This window comes from Cajanus cajan, chromosome 2, assembly GCF_000230855.2.
Source record: "Cajanus cajan strain Asha chromosome 2, NIPB_CcT2T_4, whole genome shotgun sequence".
Classification (NCBI taxonomy): Eukaryota; Viridiplantae; Streptophyta; class Magnoliopsida; order Fabales; family Fabaceae; genus Cajanus; species Cajanus cajan.
Window position 1 is genome coordinate 55,797,809 of NC_138518.1, and position 22,704 is coordinate 55,820,512.

Sequence of the window (22,704 nt, forward strand, 5' to 3'; positions counted from 1 at the left end):
CATAAAATTAAAAGAAAAAAATATTTATAATTCTTATTGAAATGCACATTCTCATAATAAAAACTTTAATGCTTAAGAGAACTGGTGATTCATTAAATTTTTATTACATGATCATAAAAAGTATTTATTAACTAAAGAAAACGCAATTCCCTTTTCTCTTTCACCCTTTGGATCAAACCCTAACTCCTGCCCCATTCTACACCCCTAGCCAAGGTCCCTCGCCTTGCCCTGCGACTACATTCCTCCACAAATATTGCTGCATCTCTCAATCTCAACCTAAACATGAACCAACCATTTCTTTTAATCTATTCTAACATACAATACTAAAAAAAGTATACCATAATACTTATACATACTTTTTCAACCAACTAGAGTCTAGCCTCCAGATTTGTTAAGAGTAATTTTCAACATTCTAAATATGTTACTATTTATAACTTCTTTTAATCAAATATTATTTTAATATATCAACAAAATTGAACCCAAGTTATCAAGTTTCAAAACAAACTTTACAATTGTACTTGACTTTTAATTGTTAATTTTAAAATATTTTGCATGTGTTTGAGAATCAGTTGAATTTTTTTTTTCCTGGAATATCTACCGCCGATAGCAGTGAGTAATTTCTTTGATACGTTGGAGACACCTCAAAAGGTGGAATAGCTAGCTCCAAAATTTAACGCGACTGCATACACAAGACAAGATTTAAATCCTAACCTTGTTTAAACGTGGATAGAAAATTATATTTACAAACATGTATTTTCTCAGCTTCAAAATATGTAGTTTAATTTTAAACCCATGTTGAAATATGTGTAATTATTGTAATTATATATGGGACCAAGAGCAATTTGCCCTATCCCTTGACTTAGAATTCAGAGAAAGAAAGAGAAAGCAAAAGGGAAAAAGGGCATCATTTTCAGTTAGTGATATTTGAAAAAACTTGTATTGCACCCATTTTCCGTGAGTGAGTGAGTGAGAGTCACACACAGATCCAGCATTTGGTTGTTTCCATTGCTCTCAGAAACTCAAAGTGCTGCATTGCACAATGAAGCACCCAAAACCCCAAACCCCAACACCTGCACCCTCATCAAGATCTTCATCACTCTCGTCGCACCTCGCTATGGTGGAACTCAAGCAGAGGATCCTAACCTCGCTCTCAAAGCTCTCCGACAGAGACACCCACCAGATCGCCGTCGAGGATCTCGAGAAGACCATCGCCGCCCTCTCGCCGGACGCCATTCCCATGATACTAAACTGCCTATACGACGCCGCCACCGACCCCAAGCCCGCGGTCAAGCGCGACGCCCTCCGCCTCCTCGCCGCCGTATGCGCCGCCCACTCCGACGCCGCCGCCGCCCACCTCACCAAGATCATCGGCCACCTCGTCCGCCGCCTCAAGGACGCCGACTCCGCCGTCCGCGATGCCTGCCGCGACACCGTCGGCGCGCTCGCCGCCCAGTACTTGAAGGCCGACGCCGCCGCCGCCGGCGGGGTGGGCACGGTGGTGGGGCTGTTCGTCAAGCCGCTGTTCGAGGCCATGGGGGAGCAGAACAAGGGCGTGCAGGGCGGCGCGGCGGCCTGCATGGCCAAGATGGTGGAGTGCGCCGGCGGCGGCGGCGGCGGGGGGGAGGCGCCGGTGGCGGCGTTCCAGAAGCTGTGTCCGAGGATCTGTAAGCTGCTCAACAGTCCCAACTTTATGGCCAAGGCGGCGATTTTGCCGGTGGTTGCTAGCCTGTCACAGGTAAGGTGCAATGTTGTTATTGTTGTTGTTGTTGTTGTGGATTGGGAGCAAGGGTTGATGTGGATTATGAAATGGGATCTAACTATGTAACGGTTGGTGGTGTATTGTGAAGTTTAAAGGGCTATTTTGGTCATTAGGTGGCACAATGGATGTGTCCTTGCTTTATTTGAGTGTGAATGGAGCTTTAGTTTAACACATTTGAGATGTTTTGGTTATTTTGTGATATAGTTTTTGCTTGTAGGGCAAAACTTAGATGTAGTTTTTTAGGTGTGTTTTGGTGTTATTCTCGAATCAGAATTAGAGTTTTCCTGATGATTTGTGTAATTAAAGTTTGCCTTAAAGGTCTTCATAGGTTATTGAGTTGAAGCTTTGATTCTGAATGGAGCTTTGGTTTAAAACAGTTGATATGCTTTGGTTATTTTGTGATAGTTTTTGTTTGTAGGACAAAACTTAGATGTAGTTCTTTAGGTGTGTTTTGGTGCTATTCTCGAATTAGAATTAGAATTAGAGTTTCCTTCATGATTTGTGGTAAAAGTTTGCCTTAAAGGTCCTCATTGGTTATTGAGGTGAAACTTCGATTTTGATTGTAGAACACCACAAAAAGTACCAAAGGAATTGTATCTAAATTTTGCCCTTTTTCTTTATTCTGAGAGAATGGAGGATGCTTTAGTTATATGATATATGTAGAGTACCCTTTGCCTCTCCAAGAGGAGGACTAGTGTTGGTTTCAGTTCTTTTGCTGGATCCAAAATATATCACTTTTTATCTCTATATCTGGTTGTGTTTGGTACAATTTTAACTCTTAACAATTAACATGTATGTTAAATAACTGCTACCTTAGCCTGGTACTGCCACTGAAGAGTGGAAATTCAGCAAAAGGCTGAAAATTATTTTTGAGTGGATGACTGAAAATGCAGTGTTTGTTTATTGTAGTAGATTCATCAGGGTAATAAATAAAAGAGATTTAGTTAGAACTTAGAACTGTTGATATTAGAATACATTTGTAAAACCCAATTTAACATGGCCGTATGTGGTAGCTTTGGCAACTGCAGAGGCTAATTCTAATGATGTTGGTAATTTCAGTGGACGATTTGGCATAGTTTTATCAGATTTGGATGGTGGAGACCAGGAAGATCCATACTCTCTTATTTTGATTCTGTCAATCTGTTATTGTGTTTGTCAAACTTGGGGGATCATCAATCACCAACTTACCATTTTGTGATGGAAAATCACTAGTATGAAAATTCCTGAGAGGTAATTGTGTACTTATTGCAGGTTGGAGCAATTGCACCACATAGTCTGGAACATTTGCTACCTAGCATTCATGAATGCCTTACCAGTACTGATTGGGCAACACGTAAAGCAGCAGCTGAGGCATTAAATTCCTTGGCTTTGCATTCAAGCAGCTTGGTTACTGATAGAACAGCACCCACATTGACAGTACTTGAGGCTTGCCGATTTGACAAGGTAGCATTTGCAGTGACATTTCCTATTCATAATTTGTTGAAACTTCATTACTGGAGAACTGATTCTTTGATTTAGTTATCTATTTTTCAAAATTATTGTATTACTGTTTTCAGATAAAGCCAGTGAGAGATAGCATCAATGAGGCATTGCAATTGTGGAAAAAGATTGCAGGGAAAGGAGATGCATCCCCTGATGATTCAAAGCCCTCATCTGGTAGGTATATTTGATTTGGCTGTCAAAATCTGTTCATCGGCCACTTTGTCTTGGTTTATCTCACTGATGATTGTTGTTTTTATGCTTAGACGGTGGGAATGAGCCAGCTATTATGTCAGAAACAAATGACTCAAAAAAAGTAAATCCTGATGAGAGGAAGACTGATCCATCAGTAAAGGATTCATCAACTAGTTCTTCAAATATGGATTCAACTGCTAAGGCCAAAGCAGCTGGCATCTCAGAGAAGGCAGTTGTAATACTGAAAAAGAAAGCACCTGTATTATCTGATAAAGAACTAAATCCAGAATTTTTCCAAAAACTTGAAAGAAGGGGTTCAGATGATTTACCGGTGGAAGTAGTTGTTCCTCGTAGAGGCCTCAATTCTTCAAACAATGAGGAAGAATCAGAGGCAAATGCTAAAGATTCAAAAGAAAGAACAAATTCTGTTGGAAATATCTCTAGCAATGATGATTTTCATGGATCTTCCAGTAATAAATATCGTATGTTTGAGCGAGGCAATGATGGAAATTCCAAACAAAGGAATTATGATGATTTTGGCCATGACAGATACACTGAAAGGAGAGTGAGTTCAAAAGAACTGAGGGCAAAAGCATATGATACTGATGATAGGACTGAAAATGATCAGAGGGATGGTTCTGCCAATCTTGCAGGTTTTTCTAAAACGGATGGTCAATCAGAAGTACCCTTCTCCAATAACAGAGGAAACTGGTTGGCCATCCAGAGGCAGTTACTGCAACTGGAAAGACAACAAGTTCATCTGATGAACATGCTGCAGGTTTGGTCCCATGGAAGAAAAAAATAGTTCTGGTATATGTTCTTCATAAGTGATAGATTTTTTTAACAATTTTGCAGGATTTCATGGGTGGATCACATGATAGCATGGTTACGCTAGAGAACAGAGTGCGAGGTCTTGAGAGAATTGTTGAAGACATGTCACGAGATCTATCCATATCATCAGGTCGTAGAAACTTTTCAGGGTTTGAGGGATCATCTAGTAGACCTTCTGGCAAGTATAATGGTTTCAATGACTACTCCAGTTCCAAGTATGGGAGAGGTGGTGATGGACGCATGCCATTTGGTGAAAGATTTGCTCAGTCTGATGGAAGTGCTTTGGGAATGAGGGGAAGAGGGCCATCTTGGAGATCTGACATGTCTGAGGGGTGGGATCTTCCCGGCTATGGTGCCTCTAGAAATGGCCAGATTTCCTCTAGGAGGGGTTTTGGGGGTAGCTCTGCTGATGGAAGATCACCAAAATCTGTGCATGACAATGATCAAGCAGGCAACAGGAGAGCTTGGGATAAAGCAGCAATGCCCATCCGGCTTGGTGAGGGACCTTCTGCAAGAAGTGTCTGGCAAGCTTCTAAGGACGAAGCTACCTTGGAAGCAATTCGGGTAGCTGGTGAGGACAATGGAACATCTCGAGCAACAAGAGTAGCAATCCCTGAAATGACTGCAGAAGCTCTTGCTGATGACAATGTTGGACAGGAGAGGGATGCCATCTGGACTTCTTGGAGCAATGCAATGGATGCCCTTCAAGTAGGTGATGTAGATTCAGCCTTTGCAGAAGTATTGTCCACTGGTGATGATATTTTGCTTGTAAAGCTAATGGATAGAACAGGCCCTGTAATTGACCAACTTTCCAGTGAAGTTGCATGTGAAATTGTAAATGCCATTGGACAATTCTTACTGGACCAGAACATGTATGACATCTGTTTGTCTTGGATTCAGCAGGTATGGCTTACTTTGCTGTTTGAATTTCCTTTCTTCAAGTCAGTATATGTAAATTCTGTAGTCACATGAATTCTCTCATTAAAATAACACCTATTTCTCTAAATAATAGGGACAAATGAATTTGCTATTTCTTGACATTTTATCCGGGTCATAACTAGTATGGAACCACTTTAATAGATCTTCATCAAGAAAAATGATTTCACATTATTGAAGGGTTTCAGTGATTTGTCTTCGTTTTCCTTTGTCTCAAGATTTGGTATTTGAATTGCTACAAGTCCTCATTTCACGGGGTGGCATCTATTAATGTTTTCTTGCGTCAATGTTTTGTTGGAGGGCTTTCATACATTGTGTTTCTTCTTTATAATTTATCAGCTAGACAATTTACTTGGTCCAGTGACATAGAACCTGCCTACTACATTGAAGACTGCTGTGTTTACTCAAGAAGGGCATAATTTATGCCTTTTTAAGCAATCATTGTGAAATAATTACTAGACTATTAAATATTTTTTGGGGGGGCTTTCGTGCCCCTGTCTGCAATTGCTTGATGACTCGGTAGTTGTAATGAATGTGTCTGTGACTGGCATGCACCTTTTTTGTTGGTAAATGCTCCAGATTTTAAAGCATTTCTTTTTGGGTAATGCTCTTCTAAAGTGAGCAATAATGGATGTTTTCAAAGTACTGCTTAATCTTAACCCACTAAAACTCAAGGGTGGATACACCTTAATTGCTCTTACTTCAATATACACATTCATTCTTTGGACATATAATTCTGCACCAATATCACAACAAAAAGTTTGTTTAGCAATTGGTGCGTACTCTTATATGTACACATTTCTACCTTGCTTTCCTTTTTTTGCCTGCTTTATATCTTTCATCTAATAAGGCCTAATGGTGAATTCATGGTCATAATATTCAGTTGCTGGAGATAGTATTGGAAAATGGCCCTGATACCTTTAGCATTCCCATGGAAGTAAAGAAAGAGCTGCTGCTGAATTTACACGAAGCTTCAACAGATACAGCTGAGGCCTGGGAAGGGGTACAGCCAGATCAGCTTTTATTGCAGATGGCATCAGCCTGGGAAATTGATCTGCAACAGCATGACAAATAGCTTGTAGAGGACAAACTATGCTGCTATTGAATCTTGAATGGTGTTGAGTGTAATTTGGAGTATAATGCTGTTCAGGTTTTTTGGCCTCCACACAACAATGATTTACAAATGCCACAAATTTATGCTTCTTTTTCTCCTGTATCTTGGTGAACTTAGGCTGATCCTATACCGGTCAGAGCAATGTTTGACCGGTGAATATCATCGTTATTTTTTTTTGGTATCAACAAATATTGTCACTACTAAGAGGTAGTGTCTGGTTGTTAGCAATTGCCCAGCTTATAAGCATTATGTAAATTGAGACGAGTGAACCAATCTTTCTTGTAATTATTATATGTAATTTGTTCTTGATTCCCTAGTTTATTTGCATCATTTCTCCCGTTATGTTTAAATGCAAAAGATGGTCATGCCTGAGGGGATAGCAGATATAATGCAAAGTTGTTGAATTCATTAGCACACTGGTTATATTTATTTCTATTTAGAAATCACGTAGAAATCCGTATTTGTAATCGACTCGTTTATCTTAAATAAGATATTGGGTTAACATGGTTATAATGGGTCTGGTGAGTGTTAATAAAATTGATTCTGAATTAAATTAATATTGGTAAAATTGTTTTGAAGCGATGTATTTGAATATTTTTATTTTAAAAATAAGGTGGTAGTAAAATTTATTGATGTAACGTAAAAATAGTGTATGGTTGTTTTAACTTAATTAATTAGTTGTTAGGAGAGGTTAAGCTTTAAATGAATCAATTTCTTAACATGGAACTAATAAGTGAATAATTATCAAAATTTAAGATAATTAGTTTTTTAAATACGATTTTAGATAAGTCAACGTGAAATCAAATACACGTGAAGCTTAAAGAAAAATTAAAATTTCTCCAATGTTGAAAAAAAATGATTGACTTTCAAGAAACTTAAGTCAAAGATTTTTAGTTTCTAAAATAGAGTAATATACTGTTGTGAAAAGAGAGTAATTACTTGGTTTTCACCCCAAAATCGTTTTCCCCTCATTACAGAAACGTACTGTGTGGTTCCCAATCTTGTACAAGGGTTAAAAGAACGCATTCTTCTTTAGGATAAGGACCTGCCACAATTTGTGAACGGAATAAAAAAGAGATGGTTTTCTTAAAGACTACAAATGATCGTTTATATATTTACGAGGATTAAAAACATTTAGCCAAATTTCTTTTAAATTTATATATCAAACAAGATTTTTTTATTTTTTAATTCTTTCACTAGTCCTTTTACAACAAAAAAATATAGTTAAATTTTCATTTGGATAACATATATCGAGTATTCTTGTAACACTTTCTTATTTATGACATTTAAATTTATAATCTATTACAAATTAATTTAAGACACATTGATTTCACTCAATTTTAAATAAACAGACTAAATTTAATGTTCATTTAAAGGTGCGTGACATGCCTTAGACAAATTTTAACCTAAACACTGATTGCTGCACGATATTGTACAGGAAATAAGTTTGGTAAAAGAGAAATGGTGTGTTCAGAACTTAGTCATTGGAAACTGAGAACTTCATTTAGAAGACTCTAAACATGTTTCAAGCAACCAATACCCATTGAAGTTTAGCAAATTTCGTTTTATATATACAATATACAAAATGATACAGTTGAATGAAGCCGAGAGGCCATAATGTTACATGATGTAAGACATGACAATGGTATGTGTGCACTAAAAAACAAAGGGATAATAGCAGCTACCAGCAGCAGTCAAATGCTGACACCATGGTATTGGTCCTTAGCTTCCTCCAGAGTTAGAAATGCTATGCACACCACAACATCACAATGGAACTCCTCCCAGAACATCAAAGACCCCTTTAGAAATAGAGGATAACCTTGGCCAATTCCTTTGCCATGGAAAAAAGATGTACCAAAGGTAGCAGCCTCTTCTGATTACACTCACCAAAGGAACCATGTTTCCAAGAAAACATCTCTCCCAAATCCAACCATGGATGGCCTTTTTGTGAAACGAAGGGTGCACCGCACCAATTCACCAACCTCCCATACTGTATGACTAAACACCTATTTTGCGGCATACCAGTTTTGAGCACACTTGGCATCGACAGAGAGGCCAACTTTAAGAAAATTCTTGCCATTGAAGGGTTTCGACATGCACTCAACAACTATGGCCTTTGCAACCTCGGCCGACTCAGTTGGCCCTTCCAATATGACTTCATCATGAACCTGCTTTGCCATAGCCAAAATCTTAATTAACAATGTAGCAAGGAAGTTTTCAACTAGGTATTCCAAAAAATTCAGATTGAACAGCATATTGGAATAGAGTATCAGTAAAATTAGAATGAGGTATGGAAGTTATACAAGATGTCATGAGCAGGTTAATGAAAAAAATGAGAATAAGAGATGTATTTCTTAAATAATCTGAACCATCCATGGTTAGGAAGCACAATGCTTATCACATTCACATTTAAGAGATCAGAAAATGAGGAATTGAAGAGCATGCTAGAGTGGAAAAATGTCAAAGCAAAGCACAAATCAATGTATAAACCAGAATATTATAAAAAATGGAAAATAGCTAGGGAGGAAAGGAAAATACACCAATCAAGTTGCTATGAATCATGCTTATTTCAAAACAAGTGTAAAATGTATAGCTTTTCAATCAACATCCAGCTGCTTAGGCAGACTACTTATTTCATTGATCAAGAAAAAATTTACTTGTAGATCCATAATACTATATATGTCAGCCATGCTCTCTTTCATTTCATGTACTACTTGACCCTGCCCTATTCTATCCAAAGTGAATAAATATATTATTGAAATCGACCCCAACTATTTGAAAATATTTGAATGGTACTTGACAAAAAGTGAGCACAGAAATCAAAAAGGAGAAAATCCTATACAAAAATATTAACCTGTAGAAGCAACTTCCATCCAAGCTTCTTCAACTTCTTATTATTGGATATTTGTAACATGGCACACATGGCAACATCTGCTGCACTACCCTGTAACATTTGAAAAATCAGAAGAGAAAATAAAAAAGGTCTGAAGGTGGGGATGGATCTCAAACTTTATGGATTGGCAGAGGAAGGGAGAAGAATATAAATCTGTTACCACTAAAAACCTCAATGTATCAGTTACTCTCCAAAACTTTTTCTAAACATGTAGTTTAATTTTTAAAGGAGATGCTGTTACAATAAAAAACCGAGTGCCTCAGTGGAATGAGGTGAAAGGTTGATCTTTGGATCTTGCAGTCATGCTGCTGATTAAATGGAAATAACTTTTTTTATGTGGTCCTTTAATCCTCCAATGAATGGATAAAGCCATTGTATAGATGAATATTTCAAAAGAAAAAAATGGTAATTGATTTACACTATAAAATATTGTTTTAAGTTTATCTTTAATCTAATAGGACAACAGCTGACAAGACTAGCACTAATGCAATGTACGATTGATAAGAGATTAAGAATAATACCATTAACATCTAATATATTTTTATTCATGACTTTACTTGATTTATCATTTTAATATAAACTTTGGATTATGATGTTTTCACAAAACCTCTTCTGAAAATATTTTCTCATCATTCAATGTTGTTCTTAGCGGGAAAAGGGTTCCAAAAGACCTAAACATAACTTATTAATATTATGGCCCCATTCTAGTAAGAACTAGTCACTTTATATGGTAGGACAAACTTGGCAGTAGTGAAAGACAGTGAGTGACAAACTATTGTATTAACGTATTTGAAAGAATCAAGGACCTGCACTGGAGTATTAATAGCAGCTCGCTCAATATGTCCTTTGTGGTAGCTGAAAGCTGGGTCTATTTTAGGAAACCGTCGGGCTCGCCCTAACAATGTGTGAACACATTGAGTTTCACAAGCTTCTTTTTTACGTTCTTCTTGCCATTTCAGCACTTCTTTTCTATCATTGTACCAAAGGTCAACTGTTCTTCTAGCCTCTTTCACAGAAACCTGAGAGAAAAATATATGTAACTTTGTTAGGACAACGAAATTGATAATCAAGGGGACTTGTAACCTATTTAAGCCCTTCAATAAGTTATAGAATTAAGGGTACCTTCCAATCCTTGGAAAGCCCAACTGGAGTCTTTCCATATGCAATTGAGAAGTTAAGCATTTTGGCTTTCCTTCTTTCAGAAGCAAAGGCATCCTGAAATAAAAACAAATGTTAAAAATTTATATGGAATGCTATACACCGATACTGATCATGATCAACCATGGAATGGATGGTTATATTTTTGCTTAAATCTTGATTTAAATTTACTATGAACTGTGCCAATTTTCTCATAAGTTGTTAAAATAGAACTGTAGGCAGGGGGCATCTATCTCTAGTCGGAGGGATAAGATATAATATTGTTAAGCTTCTAAAAGAAGCTTAATTAAAACTCACAAGCAGGTTACTTCTATTGATTTACACAAACATTATTAAATACATCACAATGTCAAACTCCCTTGATATTTTTGTGTTTGCACCAAACCCTCCACCAGACTAATGTCTGATTTTTTTACTCTTAACAGTGTATGCAGTAGCTGCCCTTTATTTCCAGTGATATGTTGTTGAATTCTGGGACTTTGTTCTAATTTTTAACGTAGTGCCCCAATCTCCTTGATTTAACATTCATTAGACCATTATTAATACTATTGTGCAAGAAGAGAGTTATATCCTCAATAAATTTTCGTGATATAAGTATATAACTGTGCTACATAAGGTTGCTTCTTCCATTTTTTTTGGGAGTGTGGTGTGGGAATGTGGGATTCATTTTTGTACCTTATTCAGCTAGTACTATATTTAATCATTCTTCACAATGAAATTATTTCTAAATTCCTTTTAGGTTGTATTTCTGAATGGGGTATTTTAAAATTTGAAGGAATTTAAATACTAGATTTTAATTGCACCAATTTAAATATTTTATTTAGTAAAATACTACGTTTGGGTAGCTAAATTTTAATTGCACCAATTTAATTAATTTAGCAGAAAATAAACATTAGGAAAACTAGCACATGGCCAAATTTGATATCTCACAGAAACATGAAACAAGGCAATGGAGAAGATCAGAAGAGGATCTTCACCGTCATATTCATTGATGGCTTCAATAAATATCATAAGAAAGCTCCGAGGAAACAGTGATATAATGCAAATAAAGGAAAGGGTGTGTATGAAATGCATGAAGACCTTTGGTGGTGAGGAATTTCTTGAGGTTAGTGTTGGTGAAGGATTCAAGAGTGAAAACCATGTTGTGTTGGGTTGTTGGATCATGACACAGGAGACCATCAGTCTCAAAAACATCAAGGACTTCTGAGTCGAATTTGTCCCCCTCTCTTACTGAAAGAAAAAAAGATCCCAAGAAAAACAGCAAGAGGAGGAAGTAGAACTCATCACTGCACTCAGGATCGAGTAAAAGCTGAATGAAAGGCAATCCAGAACTAAATTAAGTAGGGAAATTTATTAGGGAAAAGCTTGTGGATTAGGGAAAGGGATTCGGGGGAAATGGTTGCAAGGATTGTTTGTTACAAATGGCCACAGGAGAGAATAGAGGAAATGGGAATCATGGAAACTTTATCTAATGGCATGAAATGTCAAATTCTTTATGTTGGACAATAAAAGACTCAATTGAAATACCTTGTAATTTTTAAAATTCATCATAGGTACTGCTGAATTTAGTGGGGAAGTTTGAGAGAGAAAATAGAATCTATTAGGGAGAATTTAGAGAATGAAACAACTTTCTTATTCAAGAGATTCTCTAACATACTTGCACCGGTTCTGCATATCATCAATATATACAGCTATCTTAATAGACTTAGTGGAGACAATTTCCTAGACTAATATTAATTAAGTGCATCTCCCTAGACACTAATACCCATAACCACTAAATGCATTTTATTAAGTGATAGATGGACATACAATTTACTAAGCGCATTAACTATGATTAGTTCTGACGGGTACCTAATCAACATGTTTTGTGATAAAGAGCTTAAATGTAAAAAAAATATTTACTTCTTCAATTCCTCATCTACACTCTTAAATCCCATAAATATGTATTCCTGCTTTTCTTCAAAGGTTTATATTTTATTTTACCTGCGTGTCTCTTTTTATGTTGATACTTCATTGGTTCCCTTCCCTATCACTTATTTAGCACAAAATGGAAAAAAAGTTAGCCTTTTAAGTTTAACATATTACTCCTTGTATTTACATTTTCAATGTGATTGGTGTTCTCATAACTGACATACAATGAGTTACGAGATAATGAGATAGATCAAACTAACATGGTATTGTTGTGTATCTCAAATCAAGGTTATTGCCGTCTAACTATAAGTAGATCAGAAGACAATATACAATTTACCTTCAGGAGAGGAACTGGTGGTTTTTCTTCACCAGGCTGAGGGTGCCACTCAAGAAGCACTTCCTTTTTCTCAACTGCTTCACGAATATATGGGTACATATTCATTGCCGTTCTGGAATGAAAATCTCCACCAGCTTCGAAGGCTTCCAACATGCTCTTACAATTAGCAAGATGCGCAAGAATCCTAAGTTCTAACTGTAAGAATATGTAACTCCATCAACATAAAGAAATATATTGCAACTAGTTCAATTAGATAAGTAAAATAGTAAACTGCTAACCTGTCCATAATCAGCAACTATAAGAGAATTTCCTGGAGCAGCTATGAAGGCTTGGCGAATTTTGTAGCGATCCTTCTCCAAAGCAGGTTGATTCTAGTTTATGAATTATGCGTTAGATTAAATCTGTAACTTGAAATCCAATGATTAACCTAATCCATGCAATACCCATGTTTTATTTCAAAGTTCAAATTAAAGATCACTTGAGATATAATGCAGTGTAACTAACATTAAGCTCAAATAATTGCAAAATTTTAGGAGATAATGCAACAAGACCAAGTAGATCTCAGACAAGAAAGAAAATGCTTCTAGTTCAAAGTTCATTGTAGATATTTCATATTTCTACACCTGCCCTCTTCCAAACCTTAAACTAAAAGTACATTTTTTATGAGGAAGAAAGCTATGATTAGTATTATTATACACAACAAGTTGTTTTTTCTTTTTTCAATAAAATTGTTAAAGCATAAAACCATTCATGTATCTTCAACTAATTTAAGCTCTTGAGATGACTCATGGACATGGTATTAGGGCCTCTATGACCATGTGGTCTAGAATTTGATTCTTGTCACTCCCATTCTTCTAATATATAGTTGAATTTCAGAAGCAGGTAGGCTAGTGCCTTTTCACACTTCAAGCCCAAATGGTTCATGTGAGGGGGAAGGTGTATATGACCATCTATGTATTTTAACTATTAGCTTAAACTTTTGGTATAGCTGATTCACAACAAAAATAATCTTTTAAACAGAAAAAACAAGATAATCTACATCTGCAGGTAGGACACAGAAATTCCCCTCAAGTGAGAAACAGGTCACAAGCTAAACTCACATCAAAAGGCAAAATATTGGCACATGTAATTATCAGAAACAATAAGCTTAAATTAACATCCCATTAATTCAATTCATATCAGAAATAGTCGTCTGAATTTTTAATTTATTATCAATGAGTTGTTCTACAACTTATATTATAAAACCTTTTTAATTAATTAAGATAGCATTGTCAAGAACCAACTCTTCTAAAAGCTTAGACTATTAGGTGAGGGCACACATAAATTTATATCTAATTTGGTCTGTCATATAAATCCTTCTAGCTTGAAGCATGGACAATGCACAGGTCAACCATACCCTGTGCTAAAAAGTGAACTTTTATTTTAAGAAGAATGGAAGAAACAATGATCAAACTCAAGTCCTGACTACATGGTTATAGAGGCTTTGCTATCATATCAAGAACCAATTCCCCTAGAAGCTTAAGTTATCAAACGGCTTTATATCTTACAAAACATAAAAAGATGGAATTATACCACCATCAACAACACACAAATGAAATATTAAAACATAAGGCATTTAAAGAATTTCAAGTGAACCAACAGCTAATAAGTCTTGTAAACTAGAAGAACCTGCAGATTTGGCCTTCTTGCTGACAAGCGCCCAGTCTCCGTGTTGATATTTATTGAACAATGAACACGGTGATCCTTTCCTGCTATATTATCTCCCTGCCATCAAGAACAGATTAAGCTAACATAGAGCATACATACACAACCTAATTATTACAAACTTAAATACATACAGAATCTATAATATACCAACAGCCTCCTTTTTAAGTTTATGCAGCCATTGGATTAATCAAGTGCTCTCAATTCCATCCTCTCTATTTCTCTTGCACTCAAACAAAAATTATCCTTGACTGTGTTTATATTGCACTTACATTACCACTATTAATGCCATCACACAGGGTAAGAAAAGTTTAAAGGGTTAATAAGAAAATCAATAAACATGACCAAACAAGGGATATAATTCAAAATAAAATTTTTAAAATAGAATAATTACCTGCAGGGGAAGGATGAAGTTAGAGATCAAAGAGTCGATTGAACAGACTTCACATAAAGCAGCAATTGCATGGCAAGCTTCTTTGCCTTCTTCCTCTGTTGGAAAAGCAGAAAAAGCTGTTCCGTAAGCAGATTTGTCTATTTCTACAGGTAAAACTTCACTTTGAGAAGGATTTCCATCTTCATCATCAAGAACCATATCACAAGCATCAATGAAGTCATATTCGGCAGAAACTTTGCCAGCCAGGACCTTTAAAGCATCTCCACTAACCGAGGGCCAACCACTTGGTGTGTACATCTCAACATTCAGATTGTAGCCAATGCTATTTAACTTAATATCACGAAATTTTGAGGGAGCCTTCTTGCCTTCTTCAATCACTTTATCAACATTGGGTGTTTTGAAAATTCGCTCACTTGGAATTGCCTCCACAGGGTTTTTTCTGCAATGAATAATGAAGCAAGAGAAAAATGAAAGTTTTACTTTCATCTATATACTGGAAATATTCATTGTAAACATGAGAATAATATATTTGATCAGTGGAATTGTAACTTTATAACCTTTATCGAACTCAATTAGCACATTCAAAAATATCAAAGAAAGGGATAACAATCAAGGGTACATTATACTAATGACTTTCATATTGATACAAATAGAATAGACCCTTAACCGAGAGTACAGAATTCTTCCATCCCTCCAGCTGAATGTGCTAAACAGGGTCAAGATCAGCCACATTATGACTGACACCGAATAAAATAAAAGTATATAATTCTTTAAAAATGAAAAACCTATAAAATTCCGAGTGCTGACATTATACCAAGAAAAATAGTATTAAAAGTATCTTGAAATTTCAGTCAGACAATAAAAACTCTAACTTAAGAACTACTTTTTTTTCCTATGGAATATTTTATAGTGATGAAAAGAGTACAACACAATGATATGGCCACTACAGTTCCATAACTATAACAAGTATAAAGTTAAATTAGTATTTACCGTATATTAAAACTGGTACCCTTACAGTTGAATTGTTTCAAGAGAAGAAAGAACACCATAAAGACATTTTTACCCCAAACTAGAATCAAAAAGATAGTTCACGTAATAACATAACAGTCTTAAGTTTTAAAAACAAAATTAATAAGAGCCTCAGTATAATACCGCAAAGTTCTTTAAATTCCAAAATCAAAATACCACATATATGAAGTTAACAATAACAGAAGATTTGATACAACCTGAAATTAAAAAAAAAAAAAGTGTGCTTGATAAATTACGGTATCAAAATAATGAAAATCTCTATTATTTTTACAAATCATATTTCAGTAAAATTCAGATAGCACGATATCATTCACCAAAAAAGATTGTGCACCTGTTCAAAGTTCCACCAAAGAGCAGTACACGCAACTGTGCATCACTTCCAACATTCATATACTTGGCATCAGGACAATACCTAGATGCCCACTTTCGGAATCTATTAACAGCAGCCTCTTGCTCTGCTTTGGCCACCTTTTCTATCTCTTTAAGATATAACTGATCAACTAGCATTCCCTCAGATTCCATTTTGATTAGAAGCTCACCAAATGGTCGCCAATATTGCTGGTAGAAATCATACATGTTTTTTCGTAAAACAGGTACTCCATCAAGATTCCAAGGCATATTTGACAGATGACTCTTTAGGCTCTCATAAAGCATCAGAGTGCTTCTAGCATCTAATACAGAGTAACATATCCAAGGTATACGCTCATCTCTTTGCAGCACATCAACAGGATCAATGGTAATCATTTTACCCATAGATCCATCTTTCTTCAATTTTTGCAGACCAAATATAGTGGTCATGGACACCTTACCAATCAAATCCTTTTCATGGTCTAGCTTAGCCCCAAACATGACCCCTTTGTCACCTGTAAGTGCTTCAAGAGAATAACCACCAACCCAGCGCCTAGATGAATCCCAAAGTCGTGCCATGTGCATTGTATCAGCATGAAATCCAGAAACCTTAAATCCATAGTTTTGTATAACATGACAGTCAAAGCTATAGTTATGCCAAACCTACAGAATGCACCAATGACTTTGTTATCTCAAAATTATTTTGAATCCCAGGTTGCACAAATCTATAAGTAATATCAATCCAGAGAGTTTATGACACTAGAAATATGTGATTGGATAAGCTTTTCAAAAAACAATATTTACAACACACTTTTTAAAGCCTAAGCCATTTTTTAGAAGCTCCTTTTAGCTTGAGAGAAAAGCACTTAAACTGCTTTTATGTCTTTTTTCTTCTCTCTTTTAAATCCAATTATTTTAATATTTTAAACAGTTCTTAATAAACTGGTGAAACTTAGATTAATGGTTGAAAACGTCCTTTACAATCCATAATACTGTGTGATTTAATGTTTAATTTGGAGGGCAATTTTGTGATTTCACCTCCCTTATTCAGCATTTGAAATTGAAACTCTATTCTGAAGCAGTTGTGAATCTTTCTGTCTCTGAAACACGACCCACTATTCTCTGGCACCAGCTCCTCTGACTATTTATGACATTATCTGGCACCTTCTTGGTGTTTACAGCCAGTTCTCTGGCACTATTAACATTCTTTGTATATATATACACACACATTTATATGAATTATTTAACTTGTATATAAAATTTCACAATAGCAGCCATCCGACTATCTTGCTATAGCAGTTAGGGTTGGCTACTACACACTGCTATCCGAATTGATAACTATGATCCATGCTGAAAGACTTGCACTCTTGACCATTAGATTGCAGAGGCTTTGATATTATGTCAAGGTACAACTTCTCCAAAAGCCAAAGCTATGCAGAAGCATGGAATGATTTATAGCTCTGAAAGCATTATTCATAAAACTGATATCATGTAATCAACTTGGTGGTTGTATGGATATGACCAAAACAGAAGCTTGCATCTAAAAAAATCAATTTGTATAGTAACATTTTTTATTTAAGATTTTGTAAGTAGAAATGATTTTGAAAATGAAAATTTTAAACTTTTTCATTGAATAGAATTAATTCTAGGCGTTGGACCCACCAATACTTCTTAAAACATACAGGTATTTACACTTCAAGAGTGACTTGTCTTAGAAATTGGGCTTATGGCATAATTCCACCCTAATAAACTGGCTTGTAAGGTGAGGATTGTCCAAACCTCATAAGTTATATTTAAGCCATATCTCTATTTGATATGTGGGACTAAACCACCACCCTTGAAGATCCAACTAAAGCAGCTCCCAAAGATGCCACAACTAAGGTGTGCTAGGAGTGACTGGAACTAAGGTGGCTTTCCAACAATTCTGCCCAGTGGATGTTTGGAATTACGTTGGGTCATTTAGAATCACTTGGTAAATATTAGCTAACATGATTTTAAGTAAATATTCACATGTTTGGTTATTGATTCTGGGTCTATAATTGATTTTGAGTTAAAGTAATTTGTGTTGAACTTGAATCAAAAAATTTATACTGAATTTCCCTATTAACTTTTTTTTTTAGAATAGAAACATTCAAATATAAATCACATTACTTTAAAATCAATTTTACAAAATCAAATTTCATTCAAAATCGATTTTACAAACCTTACCCAAACATGCACTCTACCATTCAACTAAGGCGGCTTTCCAACAATTCTGCCCAGTGGATGTTTGGATTTACGTTGGGTCATTTAGAATCACTTGGTAAATATTAGCTAACATGATTTTAAGTAAATATTCACATGTTTGGTTATTGATTCTGGGTCTATAATTGATTTTGAGTTAAAGTAATTTGTTTTGAACTTGAATCAAAAAATTTATACTGAATTTCCCTATTAACTTTTTTTTTTAGAATAGAAACATTCAAATATAAATCACATTACTTTAAAATCAATCTTACAAAATCAAATTTCATTCAAAATCGATTTTACAAACCTTACCCAAACATGCACTCTACCATTCAAATAAAATTAGTTCTTAACTTTTAAAACATCATTCCCCGACACAAATCAATTTTTTTAACATCAACTCTTCAACAACCAATTTTTATAAAATTTAAGCCAAACAGACCTTAAGAGGTGCACATCAAGAGGAGTGATAGGATTTTAAGCATAAAAAGGGTCAGAAGAAAGAGTTTACCTTTTTGATGGATGAATCTTGAAAAAATTCAGCAAACTTATTTAAGATCTCTTTGCCTCCACCATCAAGAACATCTACCCAGATACAGGACTTTCCACCACCAAAATCAGCTTCTGAACCCGAATAAATACTGAAGCATATTATCTCTCCATGATCTACAGGTGTTTCCTGTTTGACATTTATCTTGGCCACCTTTGAAGACATTGAAAGGCAGTACGTGTTACATTCCAACATTTGTGAAATACAAGTAGCCACGAGATTCGTACATATACTGTTAACATGCATGCAATTGAAGAAAGGTTTAAAATATAATATACCATTCCAATTTGTACGAGTTAAATAAAAAGAACAAATCCACTAAGCTTGTTTCCAGAGTATACTCGTATTAGAAAAAAAATGAAGAGTTATCAGTTAAGTACGCAGTTGCAATCAAGGCTCAACCATAGTGCATGTTGACATGGTCAAGAATAGTACCTCAGTATCACATGCATGAATAAGATGCCTATAATTTACTGTAAGCATCTTAGCAACTTCCTCTGCAAGAGAAATATTATTAACAACCAATATGTCTTTGTAGATACTACAAAGCCTGTCCCGGAGTTTTGACTGTGCAGTACTTCGTGCCATTTTAACAGATTTTTCCTCAGTTGCATCCTTTGCAGTTGTATCCAAATGACGATTCGCGTTAACTCTATCAACTTTCTCTTTACTAGTTTTTGATGAAGGTACCTTTAACTGGGTGCCCACTGTCTTAGTGTCTATCAACTCTTTTGAGTTGATTAATGTAGAATGTTCAACAGAAGGTGAGGCAGGTTCGTCAAGATCCTGCTGCACAAAAGTGTGCTCCCCATTCATAGAAACAGCCTGTTCTTGATCACTGGAAGTAAATGCATTAGATGCAATTCTTACAAGTGCATGTATTTCCATTTTTTCTGTACGCACTTTAAAACCTTCCTCAACCCAGTCTTTTCTATACCCAAACAACTTTTTTCTATTAGCAGAGGTTGTGGGAAATCTCAAATTCTGTGTAGCACAACCCACCATCCTAAATTGTCTATTGCATGAATGTAAAGAACTCATCTCTTCATGTGCTGTTTCCTTCAACACGCCATATGGCATGTTTGAAAATTTCATAACTGGAACATGTACTGGAGATTTATGGCTATGCTCCATGTCATTACGTTTTTTCAACCCAAAAGGTGTTCTCTTTAGACAGGACGAACCTTCTCCGAAAGACAATGTGCTATGTTGAAAGACATTGTTGGCAATGTGGATTGATTGGATTTTTCTTCTGCGGTTCATACCATGCCAAAAATTAAAAGAAAAAAATATAGTACCAATTAATGGAATGTAATAGCATATTTAGCTTTTCAGTTTAGCATGAAGAAGATACAATACAAGAAGAATCACCTAGCACAAACGAGACTATGCAGCCAACTAGCCAAAGAAAAGCTTGTGTAGATGAGCTAAAATAATACACATTTTGAAATGACATGAATAATAATAAAATATTTCCACTATCCAGCCTGTCATTTGTTCCTATGTAGTCCACAATTACCTATAGTTAATCGCAGGATAAAATGATACCCTTAGTTGCCAGCTTTACATATTTTACCTACAAATGTTAGTAACTACCAATAATATGCAATAGTAATACTTTATACGAGGTGTTGTAAATATTATGGAGTTGAGTAACCAGTGTCAAAACCAGGGAGGTACAAAGACCTTTACCTAGTGTTTGATGAGTAACACAAAATATTGATTTTTCCAAATAAAACAAAATGTGCGGAAGAAAAGGCAATAGGAAGACAATAGAGAACCTTAATAATATCAGTTACATACCCCCTTCATGATTTAGAACTAACCCTTCACTTTTTAGTAACTTCCCATTCGATGTTGATTTTTTCTTTCTCTTTTTTATCATCATTATTTGAAAGTTAACACTAACAAATGTGATAACTTTTATCAACACAAATTTCAAGCCAATAGCAACCATAAAGCTAGGTGAAATTTACAAGGTGACACCCCTTTTATGGCGTGCACTGCAACAGTCTCTATAAACCCTTTGAGTTTTCAATTTTTATTTTTGCTCAAATCATATATCCTTTAGAGTGAAAATCCCATTCAAGACCTGACAATACCAGAACCGTCCATAAACTGAACAGCCACAATCACAAAGTCACCAACTCACAATACACAGCATCAAGAGAAAACCCCAAAAATGACCATAAGCAAAATGCCTCAAAGTACATTTTCCGAAAACACACAAATAAACTTCAAACAAAACTCTCCCGCACTTCCACTATAAAATCAAACCATTCTTCTCTATATACCTCCCCCACCCCTTGGAGACTCCAAAACGCCAGAAAGAAAAAACAAACCATAACTACTACTTCAAATTTATCATCTTCAACCACACTATTCACCGTATCTAAAAGCTCCAATCCAAAGAAAAAGCAAAGCCAACAAAGCACAAGACAGTTCAGCTCAACAACAGTAAACAAGATTCTCCAAGCCATCTAACAAAGCCACCAAAACCAAAAAAACCAGAGTGCACACACATCATCATCATCATCATCATCAACAACAACAACAAACAACCCTTGACACCCCACCAAAGACTTTCTGACGATTCAACAGAAGGGCAAGGCGAAAGCAACACCCAATGGAAAAAAAAATGAAATTTTTGGAGGAAAAAGAACCTGGGGCGGAAGAGGGACCAAGAAGAGAGAGCAACACGAACAGGGAAGTGGCGGGAACAAGAGGGGCAATACAAAGGGGTGGTCTGGGAAGAGACCCCCATGCCTGCTGCAATCACACCCACAAGCCTCCCCAGCTTTGTGTTGGGACAGTGGCAAAAAGGGTAAATAAGTAAGAGAATTGGGTTATGTTATGTCGAGTTGCAACACAAGTGAGAGCGTGTGAGGTGTTTATATGGAAGTGGCAGAGGAGGGGCCATAAACCCTGGCGCTTTGAAAATTCATGCAGCTACAAAACAGGGAATGAAGAGGAACCAAAAATATTTGGAAAATGAAAATAACGTAGGAAAGGGCAAAGTCTTTTATTTTATGTCGTTTTTTTTAAGAGAATTTCTACGGTACCCTCTATAAAAGAAGGGTACCGGTAATGTTGATGATGTGTCACTTACATGTAAATCCAAGTTATTTATAATTTTTTAATTATTTAAAATTCACATTCACGTCAGATGAATGGTTATTATGAAGTTCACTTTTTTTTTCCGGAATCTTTCTGGCTTACTGTTTCTTCCCTCTTGCGGGACGGCGAGCGAGACGGCGAAGGCGGAGACCGCGATTGTCGGCGAGTCGTGGAGGACACAACAGGTGGAGATCGAGTATCAGCTTCTCGAGATGGTGGCTCTAACGAGAGTGGTCGTATTAGTGCACGATTGAGCCTCTCTCCAAGCAAACCCGTGCGATGGATGTCGGCAGTTTCAGTCTCCTCATCTTCAGGCCTTGCACAGGCCTTTCCCTTGCGCAATCTGCAGGCATTAGTGGAGGGGAGTGGGTGGCAGCGTCAACGGTAGAGAGGTCAACAGGCGGGAGAGGAGGGAGAAGAGGGAGGGGCGGGGAAGAGGAGGGAGGGACGGAGGGAGACGGAGGGAAGAGGAGAGATCATGGTGAAACAAGGGTTACTGTATAATTATAAAAATATTAATAAAAACTTAAAAATAAATAATATAAAAATTTAAATACAAAATAATTATTATTTAAAAGGCTGACATGACATTTAAATGATGTGTACATACACATCAGATACACATCAGATACAGTACCTAAACCCCTCATTTATTGGGGGTACAGTAGCAACCCCCTTTTTTTAATAGGGATGATTTTAGGGACAAAAACGTGCGCCTTCCCT

The 22,704-nt window shown here is 36.1% G+C and overlaps 2 protein-coding genes across 5 annotated transcripts; one reads left to right on the forward strand and one right to left on the reverse strand.

Moving 5' to 3' along the window:
• The first annotated feature begins 851 nt into the window (after positions 1-851).
• On the forward strand, positions 852-6,630 carry LOC109804828 (microtubule-associated protein TORTIFOLIA1). The gene is made up of 6 exons (XM_020366700.3): positions 852-1,735; positions 3,011-3,202; positions 3,316-3,415; positions 3,505-4,211; positions 4,289-5,167; positions 6,084-6,630. The coding sequence occupies exons 1-6, from the start codon at positions 1,040-1,042 to the stop codon at positions 6,273-6,275; spliced, it is 2,766 nt and encodes a 921-aa protein (XP_020222289.1). The 5' UTR covers positions 852-1,039; the 3' UTR covers positions 6,276-6,630.
• A 1,205-nt stretch (positions 6,631-7,835) lies between these two features.
• POLGAMMA2 (polymerase gamma 2) lies at positions 7,836-22,490 on the reverse strand. Of its 4 annotated transcripts, XM_020367212.3 has the most exons (13): positions 22,084-22,490; positions 21,528-21,813; positions 19,300-20,116; positions 18,826-19,017; positions 16,072-16,751; positions 14,712-15,150; positions 14,282-14,377; positions 12,892-12,984; positions 12,614-12,808; positions 10,330-10,422; positions 10,014-10,226; positions 9,169-9,258; positions 7,836-8,482 (listed from the first exon to the last, which is right to left on the reverse strand). In XM_020367212.3, the coding sequence occupies exons 2-13, from the start codon at positions 21,626-21,628 to the stop codon at positions 8,321-8,323; spliced, it is 3,171 nt and encodes a 1,056-aa protein (XP_020222801.1). In that variant the 5' UTR covers positions 21,629-21,813; positions 22,084-22,490; the 3' UTR covers positions 7,836-8,320. The 4 variants fall into 4 exon arrangements, with proteins under 4 accessions (XP_020222801.1, XP_082924590.1, XP_020222802.1 ...); XM_083068464.1 differs by lacking the exon at positions 21,528-21,813 and having other exon boundaries at positions 22,084-22,489; XM_020367213.3 differs by lacking the exons at positions 21,528-21,813; positions 22,084-22,490 and adding an exon at positions 20,236-21,520.
• Positions 22,491-22,704: the final 214 nt, after the last annotated feature.

Excerpts from the sequence above, each read along its gene's own strand:
- LOC109804828 (XM_020366700.3), top strand. The coding sequence starts at position 1,040 with ATGAAGCACCCAAAACCCCAAACCCCAACACCTGCACCCTCATCAAGA. Across the intron at positions 1,736-3,010 it reads TGGTTGCTAGCCTGTCACAG|GTTGGAGCAATTGCACCACA; the intron begins GTAAGGTGCAAT and ends TACTTATTGCAG. Across the intron at positions 3,203-3,315 it reads AGGCTTGCCGATTTGACAAG|ATAAAGCCAGTGAGAGATAG; the intron begins GTAGCATTTGCA and ends TACTGTTTTCAG.
- POLGAMMA2 (XM_020367212.3), bottom strand. The coding sequence starts at position 21,628 with ATGGGGGTCTCTTCCCAGACCACCCCTTTGTATTGCCCCTCTTGTTCC. Across the intron at positions 19,018-19,299 it reads TTCATGCATGTGATACTGAG|GTGGCCAAGATAAATGTCAA; the intron begins GTACTATTCTTG and ends ATGTCTTCAAAG. Across the intron at positions 12,809-12,891 it reads TAGTTGCTGATTATGGACAG|TTAGAACTTAGGATTCTTGC; the intron begins GTTAGCAGTTTA and ends ATATTCTTACAG.